Source organism: Myotis myotis, unplaced genomic scaffold (assembly GCF_014108235.1).
Source record: "Myotis myotis isolate mMyoMyo1 unplaced genomic scaffold, mMyoMyo1.p scaffold_m19_p_29, whole genome shotgun sequence".
In the NCBI taxonomy this organism is placed as follows: Eukaryota; Metazoa; Chordata; class Mammalia; order Chiroptera; family Vespertilionidae; genus Myotis; species Myotis myotis.
The window spans coordinates 1,175,897-1,199,353 of record NW_023416334.1 but is presented as its reverse complement, the minus strand read 5'-3'; the positions used below and the strand labels follow the sequence as shown (position 1 = coordinate 1,199,353).

At 49.1% G+C, this 23,457-nt stretch overlaps 1 protein-coding gene across 11 annotated transcripts in view; it reads left to right on the top strand.

Moving 5' to 3' along the window:
• TOM1L2 (target of myb1 like 2 membrane trafficking protein) overlaps nt 1–23,457 on the top strand; it is a 145,519-nt gene that overhangs the window by 77,879 nt on the left and 44,183 nt on the right. For all 11 annotated transcript variants that reach the window (XM_036296294.1, XM_036296292.1, XM_036296291.1 and 8 more), the window contains exons 2-3: nt 2,332–2,416; nt 12,704–12,782. In XM_036296294.1, coding sequence (XP_036152187.1) covers nt 2,332–2,416; nt 12,704–12,782 — 164 coding nt within the window. The remainder of the gene's footprint in view (nt 1–2,331; nt 2,417–12,703; nt 12,783–23,457) is intronic.

Sequence of the window (23,457 nt, the reverse complement as noted above, 5' to 3'; positions counted from 1 at the left end):
GTAGCCAAATTCATTGTCAGGCCAGGAAATGAGCTTGACAGAGTGGTCACTGAGGGCAATGCCAGCCCCAGCATCAAAGGTGGAGGAGTGGGTGTCACTGTTAAAGTCACAGGAGACAGCCTGGTCCTCAGTGTAGCCCAGGACGTCCTTGAAGATCCCTCTGACACCTGTTTCACCACCTTGTTCTTTTTATAAAAATTTTATTTCAGAGCGAGGAAGGGAGAGGGAGAGAGAGATGGAAACATCAATGATGAGAGAGAATCACTGATTGGCCGCCTCCTGCACGCCCCCTCCTAGGGATCGAACTTGCAACCCTTACCACCTTCTCGGTGTCATACTATTTGGCTGCTTTCTCTAGGCAGCAGGTCAAATCCATCACCAACACATTGGGAAAGGGGAAGGCAAAGTGGGTGAACTTCGTATGCAGCTCAGGGATGACCTTGCCCACAGCCTTGCAGCACCAGTAGAAGCAGCCCCTCAGCCATCACACCACAGCTTCCCAGAGGGGCCATCCATGGGCTTCCGGGTGACAGTGATGGACTGAGATCATGAGTCCCTCCTCGATGCCAAAGTTGTCATCGATGACCTTGGCCAGGGGCACCAAGCAGTTGGAGGTGCAGGAGGCATTGCTGACAATCTTGAGGGAGTTGTCATACTTGTCATGGTTCACAGCCATCACAAACAGGGAGCCATCCGCAGAAGGGGCAGAGATGATGACCCTCTTGGCTGCCCCTTCAAGTGAGCACCGGCCTTCTCCATGGTAGTGAAGTCACCGGCGGACTCCCAACATACTCATCACCAGCTTCACCCATTTGATGTTGGTGGGCTCTCACTCCTGAAAGATGGGGATGGGTTTTCCACTGATGACAAACTTCCTCTTCTCAACCTGGACTGTGCCTTTGAACTTGCCATTGGTAGAATCATGCTGGAACGTGTAGACCAAGCATGTCAAACTCAAAGGCTAACATGGGCCAAATAAGGTATAAGTGTATGTGGGCCACAAAAAAATAAAAGCTTCAATTTTCATAGAAACGTAGGTTTATTTCAATAGAGACATGCTGAATACAAAGGGCTGAAATAAATGAGTAATCATTAACATAAAATAATAGAACATTTTAATAAAAATTAATATTTTGTCTTGAACATTAACTTACCTAACTTACCAGACACTGGATAACTGCACAAATTAATAAGCGTAACACAAATAAACCTATTCTTGTTCTCCAAAAGTGAAATATTTCCTGTTGTGCACACCAAACAAGTCAGTCCAGGACTAATCATGTGGCCATCTGCTGCTAAAATATTCGCTGCTAGTATCAGTGGAGAGAAATGGTGCGCCTGCGCATAAGGCACATAAGGAAAATGAATGCAACACGATTATAGTAATCAGTCATTAGTGAACGTTGTAGTTCATTATTAATAATTATGTATAACAGGATATTGTAAAAATTAAGTTATGAAATTTTTATTAAAACATTTCTTACATACTGTTATATTGGCTGGGCTGCAAAAATATTCGTTGTGAGCTGCCCGCAGGCTGCGAGTTTGACATGCTTGGTGTAGATCATATAGTTGAGGTCAATGAAGGGGTCATTGATGGCAACTATCTACTTTGCCATAGTTAAAAGCAGAGCTGGTGACCAGGTGCCCAATGTGTGCACTGGTCGGGGAGGGGGGGGGAGGGGGTGTCCCTCAGCCCCACTTGTGCCCTCTCACAGTCTGGGACCCCTCAGGAGATAACCACCTGCTGGTTTAGGCCCGCTCCCCAGGTGGCAGATGGCAGGCCCGATCCCTCGGTGCCTGCCCCGCCTCCCCGGGTCGCGCACACGGCAGGGCCGATCCGGGGTTTGGGGTGCCGTCCCAGGTGTAGATCATATAGTTGAGATTAATGAAGGGGTCATTAATGGCAACTATCTACTTTGCCATAGTTAAAAGCAGAGCTGGTGACCAGGTGCCCAGTGTGGCCAAATCTGTTCACTCCGACCTTCCCCATTGTGTCTCGGGGTTGTGGCTGCTTTGACCTGGCATTGTGCAGGAAGATGTGGTTGTCTGTTGAATGGGAGGAGTTGAGAGTTTTGGGTGATTTTTAATAGCTTAGGCCTTCAAGAGCTTTTCAGTCTGGAGTTTGGTGAAAGAAGGACAGTGTTATGACATGAGCCTCTGGGCCCAGCTCTCTCTCTCTCTCTCGCTGGCTGTTCTCTTGTGAAAACAAAACCCTAGAACTGCTCTGTTGACTCAGACCATCTGTTTGGGAGAATGTGGTGGTTATGGTTCCTGCCAGAGCCCCTCATTCAGGAGAAATGTAAACCAGCTTTCTCTCTGACTTTACAGAAAAGGCCACAGATGGCTCCCTGCAAAGCGAGGACTGGACATTGAACATGGAGATCTGCGACATCGTCAATGAGACAGAGGAAGGGTAGGTGTGCTCCCCCCACCCTGCTGTGATGCTTGTCAGTTCTGGGGTGTCACTCAAAGCCTGGCAGGGCTTAAGGATGTTTGGTGTTTTGTTTTCGATCTGTTTGCCTTGGCATTTAATATGCTGACCTTTCTTAAAAAATTGAGAAGGGGAGGGAGAGAAACATTGATGTGAGAGAGATACATTGATCCATTGCCTCCTGTACATGCCCCAACCAGGGATCAAATTGCAACCTGGGTACGTGCCCTAACCCGGAATCGAACCTGCGACCTTCTGGGGCATGGAACAATACTCCAACCAACTGAGCCACACTGGCCCAGGCAATACGCTGACACTCTTTAATTATCTTTCCTCTTCCTATCCACTTCGCCCCTACTTCCCCGATGGCAGTGCTGAGTCAGAGCCCTGAAAACCTCTTTTAATAACCTGCCTTTACTCATAAGTGAAAATGAAGTTGCTTGGTTACTTGGTTCCCGGTAGTCGTTGGTCTCCATAGCCAGATTATCACCCCTGCCCCCACTCCTTCCTAACCTCTGCCTTCCCTTCGCAGATGTGAGGCTGTCTCTGCCATGTTTTGCTGGGCTGGGGCCCCAGGAGTCAGAGAGAGTGCCCACAGAGCAGCCTGGTGTTTCCGCAGTGGGCATCTCTGAGCTACTGAGTCTGTGCTTATTGTTAGGCATGATACAGCCTCTTCTACATCATAGCTGCATTCTAGTTACACTTCTTCCAAAGTAGTCTATATTTGGCCCTCTGCCACAACATAAAAATGGAATTTATTATTGCCATGTCATCTTAAACTATCTCCAAAGTGGTAGAACAGCCTAGACCAGTGATGGCGAACCTTTTGAGCTCGGTGTGCCAGCATTTTGAAAAACCCTAACTTAACTCTGGTGCCGTGTCACATATAGAAATTTTTTGATATTTGCAACCATAGTAAAACAAAGACTTATATTTTTGATATTTATTTTATATATTTAAATGCCATTTAACAAAGAAAAATCAACCAAAAAAATGAGTTCGCGTGTCACCTCTGACACGTGTGTCATAGGTTCGCCATCACCAGCCTAGACTCAGGCAGCCCTCAGCTTGCATAGTGACACTATCACTTACAGCCTTATAATGTATAAATTGGGGACCAGCCTCTTAAGGTTGGTCCTGCTTTCATTCAACAAATAGGCACTAAATGATGATTTGTGCCGGGCCTGCGTGTGAGTCCTGAGGACACACCAGTGAGTAGGGCAGACAGACTCCCTCCCCTCGAGGAGCAGACAGGCCAGGGTGGGGCGGTAGGCCATCAAAATAATGACTAGAACAGGCGACATGGTCAGCTGGTGATAAGACTATCGAGAGAAATGAAGCTGGGGATGGAGAAGGCTGGTAATTAGCATTTTTAAATGGAATAATCAAGGAAAGCCTTACATAAGTTACATTGAACAAAGAGTTGAGGTAAACCAGGGGGTGAGGTGTGAGGATTATACCAGGGAAGAACTTTTCAACAGAGAGAACAGCAAGCACAGAAGTCCTGGGACAGAGGGTGTCTGGTGTGTTTCAAGAATAGCAAGGAGCCCAGCCAGTGTGGCTCAGTGGATAGAGTGTCGGCCTGTCAACCAAAGGGTCACAGGCTCAATTCCCGATCAAGGGTACATACCTTCAGAAATTAAGCATACACTGACTGAAATCTATAATAATAAAAGCATAATATGCTAATTAGACCAGATGTCCTTTCGGACGACTTTCTGGATGAAGCCGGGGCTGCGAGGGAAGCCCAGGTCCTGGGTGCCTGCTGGTGGCTGGAGGGAAGCCTGGGTCCCGGGTGCCAGAGGGAAGCTAGTGCCGGCAGCCGGGGGAAGGAAGGCCTACTCTTGCACGAACTTCGTGCATCAGGCCTCTAGTAAAGAATAATATACAGGGATTCACCAATAGAGTAGAGGATTCCAAGAATCAAATGGATGATTTGGAATGTGAGGAAGCAAAAAACACCCAATCAAAAAAGCAAAAAGAAAAAGGAGTCCAAAAATATGAAGATAGTGTAAAGAGCCTCTGGGACAACTTCAAGTGTACCAACATTCGCATTATGGGTGTGCCAGAAGGAGAAGAGAGAGCAAGATATTGAAAACCTATTTGAAGAAATAATGACAGAAAAGTTCCCCTACCTGGTGAAAGAAATAGACTTACAAGTCCAGGAAGTACAGAGGCCCACACCAAGACACATCATAATTAAAATGCCAAGGGTTAAAGACCAAGAGAGAATCTTAAAAGCAGCAAGAGAAAAGCAGTTAGTTACTTATAAGGGAGTGCCCATATGACTGTCAGCTGATTCCTCAGCAGAAACTTTGCAGGCCAGAAGGAAGTGGCAAGAAATACTCAAAGTGATGAATAGCAAGGACCTACAGCCAAGATTACTCTACCCAGTGGAGCTATCATTTAGATTTGAAGGTCAGATAAAGAGCTTCACAGACAAGGAAAAGCTAAAGGAGTTCATCACCACCAAACCAGTATTACATGAAATGTTGAAGGGTATTCTTTAAGAAAAAGAAGAAAAAGAAATAGAAGGAGGAGGAGGGAGGGAGGAGAGGACAGAGGAGGAGAAGGAAGGAATAAAGGAAGGAGGAAGAAGGAAGAAAGAAGAAGAAAGAGGAGAAAAGAAGAAAGAAGAGATAAAAATACAAACAATAAAATGGCAATAAATACATATCTATCAACAATTGAATCTAAGAAATAGAATCAGAGGCATGGAAACATGGAACAAACTGACGAATCTCATAGGGAAGTGGGGAGAGGAGGTGGGAAGAGATTAGTCAAAGATCTTATATGCATACTAGAGGCCCATTGCACTAAGAGATTCATGCAATAAGCCTTCCCTTCCCCTGGCTGCCAGCACCAGTTTTCCTCTGGCACCCAGACCCAGGCCTTCGCTCTGGCCGGAGCCTTCAGTCTTCGCTGCTCTGGCCGCTCCGCCACTTCATGCCTACGTATGCAAATTAACCACCATCTTTGTTGGTTAATTTGCATACTCTCCTGATTGGCTGGTGATCGTAGCAGAGGGACAGTCAATTTACATGTTTGTCTATTAGGTAAGACTAGAGGCCCGGTGCACAAAAATTTGTGCACTCAGGGGGGTCCCTCAGCCCAGCCTGTGCCCTCTCACAGTCTAGGACCCCTTGGGGGATGACCACCTGCTGGCTTAAGCCCACTCCCTGGGGAATTGGGCCTAAGCTGGCAGTCAGACATCCCTCTGGCAACCCGGGAGCCCTCAGGGGATGTCCACTTGCCAGCGGGGACCAGGCCTAAGCTGCAGTCGGACATCCTTAGCACTGCTGAGTAGGCAGGAGAGGCTCCCACAGCCACCGCTGTACTGACAGCCATCAGCCTGGCTTCTGGCTGAGCAGAGCTCCCCCTGTGGGAGCGCACTGACCACCAGGGGGCAGCTCCTGCATTGAGCATCTGCCCCCTGGTGGTCAGTGTGTCATTGTGACCAGTCATTCTGCTGTTAGGGTCAATTTGCATATTACCCTTTTATTATATAGGATAGAGGCCTGGTGCATGGGTGGGGGCTGGCTGGTTTGCCCTGAAGGGTGTCCCTGATCAGGGTGCGGGTCCCCGCTGGAGTGCCTGGCCAGCTTGGGTGAGGGGCTGATGGCTGTTTGCAGGCTGACCAAGCACCCCAGCGGGGACCCTCACCCCATGAGGGTGTGGCCATCCTGGGTGAGGGGCTGGTAGCTGTTTGCAGGCTGGCCACAGCCTCTTCAGGGTGGGGGTCCCCGCTGGGGTGCCTGGCCAGCCTGGGTGAGGTGCTGATGGCTGTTTGAAGGCTGACCAAGCCTCCCAGCAGGGACCCTCACCCCATGAGGGTGTGGCCAGCCTAAGTGAGGGGCTGATGGCTGTTTGCAGGCTGGCCACACCCCTTTCAGGGAGGGGGGGTCCTGCTGGGGTGCCTGGCCAGCCTGGGTGAGGGGCTGATGGCTGTTTACAGGCTGGCCACAGCCCCTTCAGGTTAGGGGTGCCCCATGGGATGCCTGGCCAGCCTGGGTGATGGGCTGATGACTGTTTGAGGCTGGCCACAGCCCCTTCAGGGTGGGGGGTCCTGCTGGGGTGCCTGGCCAGTCTGGGTGAGGGGCTGATGGCTATTTGCAGGCTGGCCACAGCACCTTCAGTGCGGGGGTCCCCACTGGGGTGCCTGGCCAGCCTGGGTGAGGGGCTGATGGTTGTTTGCAGGCTGACCACAGCCCCCAGCCACCCAAGCTCCCAGTGGAGGCTGGCTGGAAGCAGGTATCTGGGATTTATCTATCTTCTATAATTGAAACTTTGTTGCCTTGAGCGGAGGCCACAGCCGGCCAGGGCAGGCGGGAAGCTTGGCTTCCTCCATCGCTGGGGCAACCAAGCCTCCTGCTTGCTCCAGCTCTGTGGCTGCCGGCCACTATCTTGGTTGGGTTAATTTGCATATACTTGCTCTGATTGGCCTGTGGGCATGGCTTGGGCGTAGCGGAGGTGTGGTCAATTTGCATGTTTCTCTTTTATTAGTATAGGATGTGCATTACCTATGGATACAGACAATAGGATGGTGAAGGCCTGGGGCAAAGCAGAAATGGGAGGCAGGGGGCAATGAGGGGAGAGAAGGGGGGCCATCTGTAATACTCTCAACAATAAAGATTTAAACATTTTTTAAAAAGGGTATGTACCTTGGTTGCAGGTTCTATCCCAGCCCTTTTGGGGTGCATGTGTGGCAACCAATCACTTTGTCTCTCTCACATTGGTATTTCTCTCTCTCTTCCCCCCCTCCCTCATTCTACTCTCCTCTCTCTAAAAATCAATGGAAAACATATCCTCAGGTTAGGATTAACAAAAAAATTAAAACGAATAGCCAGGAGGCTAGTGGGGCTGGAACAGAGTGAGCAAGGAATAGGTGTCAGGTCAGAGATGTCCAGGATCCAGGTGACACCGGCACCACAGGGCCTCGGGCTTCACTTCAGGTGGCCGGGAACCCCTTGGAGGATTTGAGCAGAGGCAGGGCATGGTTTGACTTTTATTTTGAAGAGATCACTCTGGCTACCTTGTTCAGAATGGCCTGGCTGGGAAGAGACCAAGGGCTGGCTCTGACAGGAATCCTCCTTGGGATGAAGGAGGAAATGGGAAGGGGGCTGATACAGGGGGCTGATGAGAAGGGAAGAGTCAAGATAGCAGGGATGGAGCCGACTAGGTGCAGTGGCGATGCTGACAGGGCGATGGCACAGAGGGGTCTGGAGGTGGGGGCGGCCTGGGCTGGAGATGTGCGTTTGGGAGTCGTTGGTGAAAGGTGGCCTATTTCTGCCGTCTAAATGGCCGATCAGCTCGTGTCTGGCTCACAGACGGGATCACACACTTGGGGCCCCGCATGTCGGATGCCATAGTCGCTGGGCTCTTCCCGCAGCCCCGCTCGGGCCTTTCTTCTTTACGTCCACCCGGTGCCACTCATTTACTTGTGCATCCAGCTGCGCAGCCTCATTTGTCGGCCCCACAGCTGGAGGCCCAGATGCCATGGTGAGTGGGACACGCACAAGCAGAGAAGTGTGCCCATTGCTGGGACTCAGAGGCAGTGGGTGCCTCCTGGAGGGGCGGGCTTTGGGCTGAGCCCAAGGATGGCAGGAAGAGGAGAAGCGTGCTGTGTAGCGAAGGGTGCATGGCAAGGGCAGCATGGGGGGTGGGGCGCGGTGTACAGGTGAGGTCTGGGTGTGCAGGGAAGAAGTGGGGAGGGGATTTTCTGGAACAGAGGCTAGAGAGGTGGGCACAGTCGGGCTGTAAAGAGCTGTCTTCCTGTGTCATCCTCTAGAGTGGGCTGTCCCCATGGGTAGTCCCTCTGCCTTGGACTCTTCCCCTTTGTCTGTTCTCCATGCTGCAGGCAGAGGGGCTTGGAAATGCAGAACTCTCAAAGTTACACCCTTGCTAACAAGGGACTCCTGTGAAATCCTTCACAGACCCTGTGGGATGACCAGGCCCTCCAGCCACTCCATTTAGGGCCCTCACCTTCAGCCCCTCTGATCTTTCAGCCCCTTGCACTTCCCATAGCCCTGTTTGCCATTCGCCACAAATGGGAGGGGCACGCATGCAAATGTGTTAGAATGTGGCCTTCTCCTTCCAAAGGAACAGGCCTCCTTCCAGGGTCTGCAGGCGTGTCCTCAAAGCGCTTTCTTCCTGAAGTGTCCCGCACTCCTGTTCCTCTATTTCCAGAGAGCCCCCAGTGCTTCCTGGGAGTGTCCTAGCCTTGCCTCTGCTATGAGGTCACTGCCAAGATCTCTCCCTGCAAGCCTGGCTAACGGTGGGTACCCTGCCCCCTTCCTGCTTCGGGGCTCCAGGCCTAGTGTCCTTCTCTTCCCTCCTCACGCCTCTCCCTCTCCCTGACTAGTTCTTTCATTCACTTGTCTCATTTCCCTGACACCCCTCCCTCCTGATTTGGACAAACCCCCGTTATGTGATTTCACAGGCCCTGTTCTGTACGCGCTCCCATCACAGGTCACACTTCCACACCTGCGGGACCTGTCACAGGGCTGTCTCACCCCCACTTCCCCTACACTGCACACTCCACTTTGTTGTTGTTAATCCACCCAAGGATATTTTTTTCATTGATTTTTAGAGAGAGTGGAAGGAAGGGAGGGAGAGGGCATGGGAGAGAGAGGTGAGGGGGAAAGAGAAATGGATGTGAGAGACACATCGATTGGTTGCCTCAACCAGGGGCCGGGGATCGAACCTGCAACCCTCGATTGGGAATCGAACCCCAGACCTTTTGGTGTGAGGGCTGGCCCTCTAACCACTGGCCCACACCAGCCAGGGCCAGAAACTGTTTTGCCACCATTTCATCCCTAGCACCTAGCGTAGTGTGCACACAATGGTTCTGACAAACGTGTTAGCTAGGTGAACAATAGAACCATACCAACGCGACGGTGCTTGAGAAAGATGCTGCGTTCAGGAGAGATGCTGGAGCGGGCCGGCAGCAGCAAAGGGTTCTGAGAGGAGGTGGCCTCCGAGTGGAGTCCTCGGTCAGCCAAGTGAGGGTGGATGGCAGGGGAAGGAAGGGGACCCCCTGGCTGGAGGGCAGTGTAGGCAGCATAGGAAAGGAGTGCAGCGGGGTGAGGAGCATGGAGCTTACAGCCACCAGCCTGGGCCGGAGTCCTCGGTCCTCCACTCACTTGTCATGTGACCCTGGGTGAGTGACTGAATCTCTGTGTCAGTTTCCTCATTAACAAATGGGGATGCCAATAGTGCCTGTCTCATGGGTTCACTGCCCTTACCGCAGCCGTTCTCTGAGCACTTGCCACGTGCCGGACCCCTTTGCCGTGCCCTGGATTGCACCAGCTCATGCAGCACCACCCCAACAGCCCTATATGGTAGGGGCAGTTTGTGTTAATATTGAGGAAACTGAGGCCCAGAGTGGTTTGGTCACTTGCCAAAGGTCTCACACCACAGCTATGAAGGGCAGGTGTAAGCCCCGGAAGACGGCTCCAGCCACCAGCACCTTGCCTGCACTTCTACCTCTGGGAGGCTGGGATCCCGGTGGCTGCCCCACAGGCCCCTCCCTGGGCTTTCCCAGTTTCCAGGGTTGAGGTCTCCTCCAGGCTGAGGCCTTGTGTGACAGCCCCTTGTGTCCTGAATTCTTGGTCATTAGCCAGGAATGCCTGGCTGAGTAACCTCCCCAGCAAGGTTTCAGAGTCCATTTGCCAGGCCTCTCCCAGTCCTACCTACGGAGGGCATAGGCACGTGGATTTGGTAAGTGCTGTGCTTTGATGTGTGGCTCTGATGAGGACCCACTGACCTGGGTCATGTTCATGAATTTCTGGATCTTCCCAGCTCACTGAAGTTTTGTCTGTTTCCCAGCCTCTTAGCAGGAAGGGTGCAGAGGAGCAAGCCCAAGGCAGAGTGGGGTTGGGGGAGGGCAGGGAGGTGTTCGAGGTGAGTCATGGGGGCAGCCCTGTCCTCCATCTTGGAATAACTTCGACACTTCGACAGGGACACACATTTCGGGGCTGTAGCCTGACCTGAGGCCCTGGGCAGCCCTGAGGCCTGGCTTTTCCTGCCAAAGCTGCCAGGGTGTTGGGACATCTCACACCTGCCGCTGCCTCCTGAGTCTTTCTGCTCCTTGGCTCTTGATTCTTCCCTCTCCCGTCTCCCTGTTCCTAGCTCCTTGCTGTCCAACCTGCTGCTGCTGCTGCTTAAAACTTGGCAATTCCTCTGACACGCTTTGATCCTCGCCTCTGAAGCCTTCCCCAGGGAGGGAGGGAAGTGCTTGCTTTTGTGCTCACCCAGTCACTCCCAGGCTGTCCTTCTGAGGATGAGTTTTCACTGTAGCTCCAGGGAGGGAGCCTGCTGGCTGCTCCCCCCCCCCCCCCCCCCGCACATCCCCCCACTGGGAGCGCCGGGGGCTCTGCTCCTGAGCTCAGGGAGCGCAGCCCTGGAGCTTGTTCCCATTCTTCTGCTCCATGAAGCTCAAGCGGAGAGGAGTGAGGCTGGACCAGGGGGAATGGCAGCCATGGGCCAGGGCTAACCCGGCTGAGCAGAGCCCTGGAGAGAGGAAGCCACTCCATGCTTCTGACCAGTAGCTGTGGACCTTCACCAGCTCAAGTCCACACACAGCCCTCAAAGCTGAGAGCTTGTCAAGTCCCACATTTGCAGGAATCAGCATTCCTATGTGGAAACAGCCGTACTGCAAACACTTGCAAGGACATACTCCAGAGAGCCTTGTCCCATCAGCCCTTGGACTCAGAGCCAAGGCTTCCTGCAGGCAGCCATTTTTCAAGTTGGGAGGGGAAAATAGGTCTCAGGTATTTTTAAACTTCTTCATTCTTTCCCCATTGATTTTCTTTTAGAGAGATTAGAAGGGAAGGAGGGAGGGAGAGGGAGAGAAACATCTATATGAGAGAGATACATCGATTGGTTGCCTTCCGCACACGCACCCTGACAGGGGCAGAGGGATCAAACCTGCAACCCAGGTACATGCCCTTGACCGGGAATTGAACCCATGACCCTTCAGTCCACGGGCTGACACTCTAACCTGTGAGCCACACCGGCCAGGGCTTTACATTTCTTGAAGCCTTGCCTTGCTGTGTTTCTGTTTAAATTGGGCTGATTAGCCGAGCTCCCACTCCCCTGCCCTCTTCCTCATACACATTTGAAAGGACTTTTTCATTTGGTAAGTGGATCATAAATAGTTCAGGAGGAGCAGAAGGTTTCTTTCTGACTTACCAACCTTCAACTTTGGAAAGATCAGATATAATGACACGTGAATCTGTAGAAGGCTGGCGCCAGTTGTGGGAGCAAGAGGCAGGCCTGCAGCTGGACTGGGGCTTCCTAGAGCTCAGGTGATGGGGCTTCCCCCGGCCAGCTGGCAGGGCCTCCATGCAGGAAGTGCCTCCTAGGTCCACACCTTTGTTTAATCCTGACTTAGAGTAAATTAAATAACATGCCAGACATAAGGACTGTACTTGTTAGGGGCTGCTGGGGACTCCAACTCCCAGTTCCAACAGTGACTTAAGGAAGAATGCGTTTCAAGTTCCAAATAATCAACTGATAAGTGAGCTTTTGAACAGGCCCACTTGTAAACAGGGGACTGCCTATAATTCTGTGAGATTCTCTCTGGGAATCCATAGCAGATCCCTTACCTAAAAGCACACAATTCCTTGGGTTTTGAGGAGACTAAAGTTTTCTTAGGGAAAAAGGAGTTCCATGGAACTGGGAAGGAGCTGAGCCCCAGGCCTACGCAAGGACCTGGCCATGCTCTCTCTGTGGTCTCCTCAGTGCACCCACGCACAGGGGGCTGGTTTTTATTTTGGACAAATACTTGCATGTTATACAAAAGTCAAAAGGGCTGCAAATAGACAATCAGGTGAAAAATCTCCCTGTCCTCTCTGTCACCCAGTTCCCTCTTCAGGGGCAGCTGAAGTTACCAGCTTCTTGTGGCTCTTCACAGAGCTTCTCCTCCCTGGCCGGCATGTGCACTGTGTCCGTGTCTGTTGTCCTTGGGTAACTCAGACAGGAGCAGCCCTCTGCACTGCTCTGCAGACAACTGTTCACATTTTTGCTCCATGGTGATGCACAAGGAGTGTGTTCTTTTGCGCAGCTGCATAGTATTCCATTACATGGATAAATAAGCTTTAATTTACCCTGTTTCGTGTTGATGGGTGTTAATTTGTTTCCAATCTTTTACAATTACAAACATGCTACAGCAAATAACTTCGTAGATATGCTAGTTCATAAAAATGGCAGTGAAAAAAGGACAGTGTCCCAAAGTGTAATTTTTAAGGATCTTAATATGTCCTCCAGGCCAAAGGATGCCATTCGAGCCCTGAAGAAGCGGCTGAACGGGAACCGGAACTACAGAGAAGTGATGCTGGCATTAACAGTGAGTACTGTCCTCCCGTGGGTGGGAAAGCATCTTGGAAAATCCATGCTCCCGACCTCGCCTCACTCTCAGGGCTTCCCCTCTGTCCACTCCGCACAGCCTCCAGCGTGTGCCATTGGAAGGCATGGTGTAGCACCCTTGGTGCCAGTTTCCTCTATAAACTGCTGACTTCCACCCCAGTACCTTCCCTGCTGCTGAGCTTTTCAGAGGTTAATGCAAATGTTTACAGTAACCTTCCCAAATAGGTTTCTTCATCTCCCTCACTGGGATGAAAACACCGAGGCTCAGAGAGGTCTAGGGGTTTACCCAGACTTCACAGCTAATGAGATACAAAGGATTGTAAGAACGTATTATGAACAAGCCAACAAACTGGACAACCTGAGAGAAATGGACAAATTCCTAGAAATATACAATCTTCCAAAACTAAATCAAGAAGAATCAGAGAATTTTAATAGACAGATTACAACTAGAGAAATTAAAGCAGTAATCAAAAACCTTCCAAACAAACAAAAGCCCTGATGGCTTTACAGGTGAATTTTACCAAAGATTCAAAGAAGAACTAACACCTATCCTTCTCAAACTATTCCAAAAATTCAAGAGGAGGGAAGACTCCCAAGCTAATTTTATGGGGCCAGGATTATCCTAATTCCAAAGCCAGATAAAGACACTGCAAAGATATAAAATTATAAGCCAATATCCCTGATGAACACAGAAGCTAAAATCCTCAACAAGAAATTAGCAAATCGGATCCAATAATACATTAAAAAGATCATACACTATGACTAAGTGGGATTTATTCCAGGCATGCAAGGCTGGTACAATATTTGCAAATCAATAAACGTAATACACCACATAAACAAAAAGGAGGATAAAAATCACATAATCAGCCCTAACCAGTTTGGCTCAGTGGATAGAGCATCAGCCTGCGGACTGAAGGGTCCCAGGTTCGATTCCGGTCCAGGGCATGTACCCTGGTTGTGGGCACATACCCAGTAGGAAGTATGCAGGAGGCAGCTGATTGATGTTTCTCTCTCATTGATGTTTCTAACTCTCATCCTTCTCCCTTCCACTCTGTAAAAAGTCAATAAAATATATTAATAAATAAATAAATAAATAAATCACATAATCATATCAATAGGATCAGAAATGGCATTTGATAAAATCCAGCAACTATTTATGATTAAAAACTGCCAGGAGCCGGTCCATCCTTGCTGTTTCAAAGGACCTGGCATATATGGCATACTGTTCTTAATATGTTTGCTCACCTTCTTGGCACTATGTGTTTGTTTTTTTTTTTTTTTTAATATATTTTTTATTGATTAAGATATTACATATGTGTCCTTGTCCCCACGTTACCCTCTACCCCCCACCCCCCCCCACCCCCGCTCATGCCCTCACCCCCCCGTTGTCCATGTCCATTGGTTAGGCCTATATGCTTGCATATAAGTCCTTTGGTTGATCTTTCCCCCTTACCCCCACCCTCCCCTACCTTCCCTCCAAGTCCCGACAGTCCAATCAATGCCTCTCCGTCTCTGGATCAGTCCTTGTTCATCAGCTTATGTTGTTCATTATATTCCACAAATGAGTGAGATCCTGTGGTATTTATCCGCTCTCAAGTTCCATCCATGCTGTGGCAAATGGTAAGAGTTCCTTTTTCTTCTTCCTCTTCTTAAAGAATACCTTTCAGCATTTCATATAATGCTGGTTTGGTGGTGATGAACTCCTTTAGCTTTTTCTTATCCGTGAAGCTCTTTATCTGACCTTCTATTCTGAATGATAGCTTTGCTGGATAAAGTAATCTTGGTTGCAGGTTCTTGCTATTCATCACTTTGAATATTTCTTGCCAGTCTCTTCTGGCCTGCATGGTTTCTGTTGAGAAATCAGCTGACAGTCGTATGGGTACTCCCTTGTAGGTAACTGACTGTCTTTCTCTTGCTGCTTTTAAGATTCTCTCTTTATCTTTTGTTCTTGGCATTTTAATTATGATATGTCTTGGTGTGGTCCTCCTTGGATTCCTTTTGTTTGGGGTTCTCTGCGCTTCCTGGACTTGTAAGTCCATTTCTTTCACCAGGTAGGGGAAGTTTTCTGTCATTATTTCTTCAAAAAGGTTTTCAATATCTTGCCCTCTCTCTCCTTCTGGTACCCCTATAATTCTGATGTTGGTACGCTTGAAGTTGTCCCAGAGGTTCCTTACACTATCTTCATATTTTTGGAATCTCTTTTCTTTTTTCTTTTTCGGTTGGGTATTTTTTGTTTCTTTGTATTTCAAATCTTTGACTTGATTCTTGGGATCCTCTTTTCTGCCGCTGGATCTCTGTAAATTATTCTTTATTTCAGTCAGTGTATGCTTAATTTCTAGTTGGTCCTTTTTCATGTCCTCCATGGTCTCCCTATACTTATTGAGGGATTCATTAAATTTATCGGCGGTTTCCATAAAATTCTTGAAAAACCTTATAACCGTGGCCTTAAACTCTATATCCAATCGTTTGCTTTCCTCCATTTCTGCCATTTGTGACCTGTTTCTTTGTCTCCGCATTTTGGCAGCTTCCCTGTGTTGATAGAGTGGCCCTGTGCGCCAGGTGTCCTGTAGGGCCCAGTAGCTCAGCCTCCCCAGTTACCTGGGGTGGACACTCTTGGTGCACTCTTGGTGCCTTGGTTGTTGTAGAATCACTGGGAGGAATTGACCTCCAGGCCAATTGGCTGTGAGAATCAGCTGTGTCTAAAGTGGGAGAACTTCTGTGCTGAAGACACCCTTCTGGGGCAAGACTTGCTTCAGTGGGGCTTTGGTGCTCACTGAGTCTGCTCCCTGAGTGCGTCCCTTATGGATCTGAGGAGTTGCAGTCTGGATGGACCCCCTCTGACCACTGGGTACAGTGGCTCCTGGATCTAAGGAGGTGCTAATTCAGCCTCTGCCTGAGGCCACACAGCAGGAGCCACGAAGAGGCTCAGCTGTGAAGCAATGCAAGCCGCTGCGGGGCCTTGGGCCTTCTCTTGGAAGTTCCAGGTCTGCCTGGTTCAGCTGCAGTTAGGTACATTCACATGCAAAAGCCTCTGCGGCAGCCTGGGTGGGGCGGGGTCTCAGGGAGTCAGAGGGCGGAGAAAGCGGCCATGGCCGATTCTCCGCCCAGAGTCGCGCGTCTCAGTCTTCCGGTAACGGCTGCAAGCACCTCTGAGGGAAAGCCGCCCTCAAGTTCGCTCGCTGCCGGACAGACCAGCTTCTCCCCGTGTGAGACCTGGGTCCCCAGAGACTTCCCGGAACCGGAGTTCAGAGCCGTCGGGAGTTTATGATTCAAAAAGACAGCCGCGTCCTCAGGCGCCACCCCCTTTCCTCGCGCGCGCCGCAGTACCTCTGCACTTCACCTCCGCAGCGCCTCTGGCTCTCAGCGTGCTTTTCTTTCCTTCTAGTTGTGGAATTTACACTCAGCCAGCCTTCCTGTTGTTCTGGATGATGTTTGCTCAGTCCTTTGGGGTAATTTTCAATTGTTGTGTGAGGCAATAATTTCCCGGTGTTTACCTATGCCGCCATCTTAGTTCTTGGCACTATGTGTTTTAACCAAGGTCACCTCTCTGAGAAAGGTTGTTTCCCCAGGTAGGGATTTTCCCCTGAAGTTAGGGAGGGAATAAAACCCCTCAACTAAGTGCCGGGCGGGTAATTAATCACTTTAACTACGGACAATCATGCTTAAGCTACATAATCTTTACTCCCTGGAATGGAGATAAGAAACGCCCTAACCTTTGTAATAGAGATTGATAGGATTGAATCAACTGGTATAAATACAGATGTAACAAGACAACAGGAGACAGAACTTAGAACACAGAACCTAGACACAGAACTTAGAAGACAGAACCAAGAGACACAGAACCTACACAGAACCTAGAGACAGAAGAACTTCGCTGGAGAGAACATGGCAAAAGATCCTGGACAGAAACTGGCCACAGAACCTAGACACAGAACCTAGCGAGAGAACCTGGCTGAAGAACCTAGAGACAGAACCTGGCTACAGAACCTGGATAGAACATGGCAAGAGAACCTGACTAGAACCTGGTGACCGAACCTGGCTGGAGAACCTGGACAGAACCTAGCGAGGGAACTTGGCTACAGAACCTGGCTGGAGAACCTAGCAAGAGAACATGGACACAGAACCTGGCTGGAGATCCTAACCAGAACTTCGCTGGAGATCCTGGCTAGGCTGCTGATCAACTGAACGCTGTCTCCGTGTCATTCCTTCTTCGCCGACTCCGTCTACACCTTTGGGAACCCCTGGACCTGCTGGGGTTGGACCCCAGCAAAAAACTCTCAGCAAAATGAGAATAGAGGAAGCATTTCCCAACATAACAAAGACCATATATGACAAACCTATAGCCAACATCATACTAAATGGGCAAAAAATACAAGCATTCCCCATAAGATCAGGAACAAGACAGAGTTGTCTGCTTTCACCACTCTTATTCAATACTAGAGGCCCAGTGCATGAAAATTTGTGCACTGGAGGGGGTCCCTCAGCCCGGCCTGCCCCCTCTCACAGTCCGGAAGCCCTCAGGGTATGTGCCCGCTGTTTCTATTTTCATGAAATATCTCTTTCCAGCCCTTTACTTTCAGTTTGTGGATGTATCTTTTAATGTGAAGTGAGTCTCTTGTAGACAGCATATGTAAGGGTCTTGTTTTGTTACCCATTCAATCACCTTATGTTTTTTTATTGGAGCTTTCAAAGTAATTATTGATAGATATGTATTTATTGCCATTTTATGATTCATATTTTTTATCTTTTTTTTTCTTTCTTTCTTAAAGAAGACCCGTTAACATTTCTTGTAGTGCTGGTTTGGTGGTGATGAACTCCTTTAGCATTTTCTTGTCTGTAAAGCTCTTTATCTGACCTTCAATTCTAAATGATAGCTTTGCTGGGTGGAGTAATTTTGGTTGTAAGTCCTTGCTTTTCATGATTTTGAATATTTCCTGCCAATTCCTTCTGGCAGAGTTTCTGTTGAGGAATAAGTTGACAGTCTTATGGGCACTCCCTTGTGAGTTACTAACTGCTTTTCTCTTCTTTTAAGATTCTCTCTTTGTCTTTAACCTTTGGAATTTTAATTATGATGTGTCTTGGTGTGGGTCTCCTTGGGTTCACCTTGTTTGGGACTTACTGAGCTTCCTAAACTGTATATCTTTTTCCTTCACCAAGTTAGGGAAATTTTTGTCATTATTTTTTTAAACATGTTTTCATTTTCTTGCTCTCTCTCTTCTCCTCTGGCACCCCCATGCTGTGAATGTTGGTACTTTTGATGTTGTCCAAGAAGCCCCTTAAGCTATCCTCACTTTTTAAAATTCTTTTTTCTTTTTATTCTTCTGATTGGATGTTTTCTGCTACCTTATGTTCCAAATCACTGATTCTTTCCTCTGCTTTATCTACTACTAGAGGCCCAGTGTACAAAATTGATGCACGGAGGGGAGGGGTCCCTCAGCCCGGCCTGCACCCTCTCCAATCTGAGACCCCTTGGCAGATGTCCGACTGCCTCTAGCAATCCGGGACCGCTGGCTCCTAATCGCTCGCCTGCCTGCCTGTCTGATCGCCCCTAACTGCTCCCCTACTAGCCTGATTGCCCCTAATTGCTCCCTGCTGGCCTGATCACCCCCAACCATCTCTGCCTCACCTCACACCCAGCACCCAGGATTCCCTCCTCTGGCCGGTTACAGGTACCTGGGACCCAGGATTCCCTCTCTCTGGCCAGCCGCAGGCACCCAGGACCCAGGCCGACTTCACCCAGGCCAGCTGCAGCCGCAGGGGCCCATGGGCGGTTGGCTTCACCTGGGTTGCAGCCACAGGCACCTGGGACTATGGGGCAGGCGGCTTGTCCCTCTCCTGGGCCGCAGCTATAGGTGCTGGCACCTGGGACCGCATGGCGAATGGCTTGTTCCTCTCCCGTGCTGCAGCCCCAGCCGCTGGCGTCTGGGACTGTGGGGCGTGTGGCTTGTCCCTCTCCTGGGCTGGACTACAGACGTAGGCGCAGCCGCTGGCCCCCAGGACCGAGGGGTGGGCAGCTTGTCCCTCTCCTGGGCCGCAGCCTGGCTGGTCCCCATTCCTCTCTCGTGAGCTCATTTGTGCCTGGCTGGCCCCCATTCCTCTCTCTCAATCTCATTTGTGCCTGACTGGTCCCCATACCTCTCTCCCCAGTGCTAAGTGTCTGAGCCATTAAGGTGTGGCGACATGAGGGTGTGACAACCATTTGCATATTAGCTCTCAGTACATCAACAATTTCTTTTTCTTTCTATTTTTTTTTTAATCCTCACCCAAGGATGTTTTATTTTTCCCATTGATTTTTAGAGAGAGTGGAAGAGAGAGGGAAAGACAGAGAGAAATATCAATGTGAGAGAAACACATTGATTGGTTGTCTCCTGCATGCGCCCTGACCAGGGCCCGAGCCAGGGAGGAGCCTGCAACTGAGGTTCATGCCCTTGACAGGAATTGAACCCGGGACCCTTTGGTTCACAGACCAATACTCTTTCCACTGAGCCAAACCGGTTAGGCCTCCAACATTTTCTTTATGCATTCATTCACCAGTGAACACTTGGGTTGTTTCCATGTCTTGGCTATTGTGAATAATACTGCAGTGAACATGGGGGTGCATATATCTTTTATATTTTATTTTTAATATTTATTTATTAAATTGATTGGGGTGACATTGGTCAACATGAACATAGGTGTCAGCTGTGGGTTTCTATGTTATAAGATCTGTATATGGCACTGCATGCCCACCACCCACAGCCAGGTCTTCTCCTGTCACCTTGTATTAGGATCTCCTTCTCCCCCACCCCTTCCCCCTGGCACCCGCCACACTGCTGTTTGTGTTCACGAGTTTCGTTTTTACGTCCCACACATGAGTGAGGTCGTGTGGTTCTCAGCTTGTTCTGACCGACGGGTTTCGCTCGGCATCATGTTCTAAGGCCCGTCCATGTGGTTGTGAACGGCGCTGATGCGCCCTTTCTCGTGCTGAGGATATCCACTGTGTGCACGGACCACAGCTTAAACTTTTTTTTCAGTCCTCACCTGAGGATATTTTCCCATTGATTTGTAGAGAGAGTGGAAGAGAGAGGGAAAGACAGAAATATCAATGTGAAAGAAACACATTGACTGGTTGCCTCCTGCACGAGCCATGACCAGGGCCCAGGCCTTTATTAAGTTGAGGTACTTTCCTTCTATTACGATTTTATTGAGTGTTTTAATCATAAATGACTATTGTAGCTTATCAAATGCTTTTCCTGCATCTATTGATAAGATCTTACGATTTTATCCTGTCTTTGGTTAATGTGGTATATTACATTAATTGATTTGTATATGTTGAACCATCCTTGTGTCCCTGAAATGAACCCCACTTGATCATGATGTATTACTTTTTGGATGTACTGTTGTATTAGATTTGCTAGTGTTTAGTTTAGGATTTTTGCATCTGTGTTCATCAGAGACATTGATCTGTAGTTTTCTTTTTTTGTCATCTTTGCCAGGTTTTGGTATTAGGGTTATATTGGCCTCATAGAATGTGTTAGGAAGTATTACCTCTTCTTCAATTTTTTGATGAGTTTGAGAAGGATAAGTTTTATTAGTAAACCTTCTTTGAACATTTGGTAGAATTCACTGATGTAGCCATCTGGTCCTGGACTTTTTTGGGGGGGATGTTTTTGATGGTTGTTTCAATTTCCTCACTGTCAGTGGTTAGGTTTTTTTTGCTATGGGTTATTTTGTATAAGATATATATATATATACGCACACACACACACACACACATACTTTAAAAAATATATATTTTTATTGATTTCAGAGAGGAAGGGAAAGGAAGAGAGATAGAAACATCAATGATGGGAGAGAATCATTGATCGGCTGCCTCCTGCATGCCCCACACTGGGGATCAAGCCTGCAACCCAGGCATGCCCTGACCGGGAATCAAACTATGACCTCCTGGTTCATAGGTCGACGCTCAACCACTGAGCCAAGCTGTCCAGGCTCTTATATATTTTCTATATTAACCCCTTATCTGATAGTGTGTAAATATATTCTCCCATTCTGTGGGTTGCCTTTTTATTTTCCTGATTGTTTCTTCTGTTATGAAGAAATTTTTTAGTTTGATGTAGTACCTACCACTTGCTTATTTTTGGTTTTGTTGCCTTTGCTTTTGGCGTCATATCTAAAAAATCTTTTTCAAGATCAATGTTAAGGAGCTCCCCCCTATTTTTCTTTTAGTAGTTTTATGGTTTGGGGTATTACATGTAAGTGTTTAGTCCATTTTGAGTTAGTTTTTGTGAGTGGTGTGATTTAGAAGTTGGTTTCATTCTTCTGCATGTGGCTATCCAGTTTTCTCAGCACAGTTTATAGCAGACTGTCCTTCCTCCCATTGAGTCCTCTTGGCTCCCTTGTCAAATATTAGTTGACTTCTCGGCTCTTGATTCCGTTCCTTTGTTTTGTATTTATTTTTATGCCAGTACCAGACTGCTTTGATGACTATAACTTTGCAATATAGTTTTACATCAGGCAGTGTGATACTGTCAGCTTTCTTCTTTCTCAGCATTGTTTTGCCTATTGAAAGCCTTTTATAGTTCTGTATGAATTTTAGGATTGCTTTTTCTGTTACTGTGAAATATGTAGATGGCTTTGGGTAGTATGAACATTTTAACAATATTAATTTTTCTAGTCCATGAACATAGGACATCTTTCCATTTATGTGTCTTCAGTTTCTCTCCATCAATGTTTTATAATTTTCAGGGTACAGATCTTTTACTTCCTTAGTTACATTTATTTCTAAGTATTTTTAATATTTTAATTTTAGTGATCAGGTCTTTGCTGCCAATCCAGCGATGCCTTGGGGGGCTGATTAAATGTGCAAGTCCCTGCCCCTGCACAAGGCCCTCGTCTGGTGCACGAGCAGGCCCCATGTCCGCTTCCGTGGCTTTGCTCTTTGTCTTATCTTACCTTCAGTCATCTCACTTCTGCTCCTGTGGGCCTTCCTCACTTCCCAGCTGTACACTCAGAGCTGTTCATAGTTACCCCAAGTAGGAGTTAGCAGAGGTCCTGAGGGGCTCTCTGCTTGGGCCTCAGTGTATGAACTGGAAACATCTGTTTCTGATTGCTTAGAGCAGTAGTTGTCAACCTGCTGGCCCTTTAAATACAGTTCCTCATGTTGTGACCCAACCATAATATTATTTTTGTTGCTACTTCATAACTGTAATGTTGCTACTGTTACGAATAGTCATGTAAATATCTGATATGCAGGATGGTCTTAGGCGACCCCTGTGAAAGGGTTGTTCAGCCACCAAAGGTTGAGAACCCACAGGTTGAGAACCGCTGGCTTAGAGGCACCTTCTGCTTACTCTTGGGCTTTGGCTGCATTCTAGAAAACTGCTGCTGGGTATTTCATGCCCTACAACCCACAGAGACAGTTTTCCGGGGGCCTTTTGGCAGAGGGCCTTGAAGTGGGTTGCTGGGCCTCCTTGGGTTGAGTGGTGTGGTCCTTGCCAGCCAGGGAAGACCTCCCGCATCTCCTGTTCTGCTAGGCTTTGGGCTGCTCTGTCGCACATGCCACCTCTGCCCAGGGCATTGCCAAGCCTATGTATCTGAGCCCCGGAGTACCTGACTCTAAAGTCTGCGCCAGGGAAACGAGGTGTGTCCTGGCTGCTGCCCTGCCCCTCAGCCTCCCTGCTCCTCTCTTCCCATGACCCTTCCACCTCACTGCTCTTCCCCGGCCTGCTCCTCATCACATACACCATCCTTCCTGCCGCCCACCTCAGCCAGCAGCCCACTGCCTGTGTAGTAAAATTAGGAGGAGGCTTTTTGAAGCTCCTAGAAGGAAGGGCGACTGTAAGTTCCTTGAAGGCAGGAGACCCCTAGGGTTCATCTTGCAGCCTTCACAGGTCCCTGTGAGAGAGAATGCTGGCACCTCGTCGTCCCCTGGAGTCCAGCGTGAGCAGAGGCTAAGAAAGAGAGCGCCCTCTTGACTGAAGAAAACCTTAGCAGCCAGGGACGCTGAGCTTCGGGGTCTCCCTCAGCTGCCCGAGCGGAGCCTGGTGCCTCCCGTGGGGCTCAGTGCACCTGCCAGCTCTGGCCTCCTCTGGGAATGACTAGCATCGCCACGCCACAGCTCTCATCTCTGCAGCGGTGGTCACCCTGACAGGGCTATTTCAGGGACCGCCTGAGGGAGCGGGAAAGCTGGCACACACTGCCTGTGGTCTCCGGGGTGCAGCGATGGGGGCTTCAGAGAAGGCCGGTTGGAGTTCCCATCCTGGGTCTGGCACTGACCAGCGACTTTCCCTAGACCTGTCTCTTCACCTTTCTCAGCCTCCTAGGGGTAAGAAAGTGTGATAACAACATCCACGTAAAGAGAATTAGCTGTAAGAATAGAGTGAAATTCTGTATAATGTGAAAGAATCCTTCGCAGTACCTGGCGTCTGCCTGCATTCAGGTCACGTTAGCCTGTGGACCTTTCTTCATGGCTATGCTTTGCCGAGGTGCTGCCCCAGTGTGTGAACCGGGCTCTGGAATGACTGCATGAGGTACCCAGTGGTCAGGTTAGTTTGGGCAAATGAGGCAGTCAGAAATGCCCCCTGTTGCTGGTGACGTCCTTGCAAGGAGGCATTCCCCACCAGTCGCCCGTGGCTTTGGGGGACGCTGGCGTGGGAAGGGTCAGGGTTGGTTTC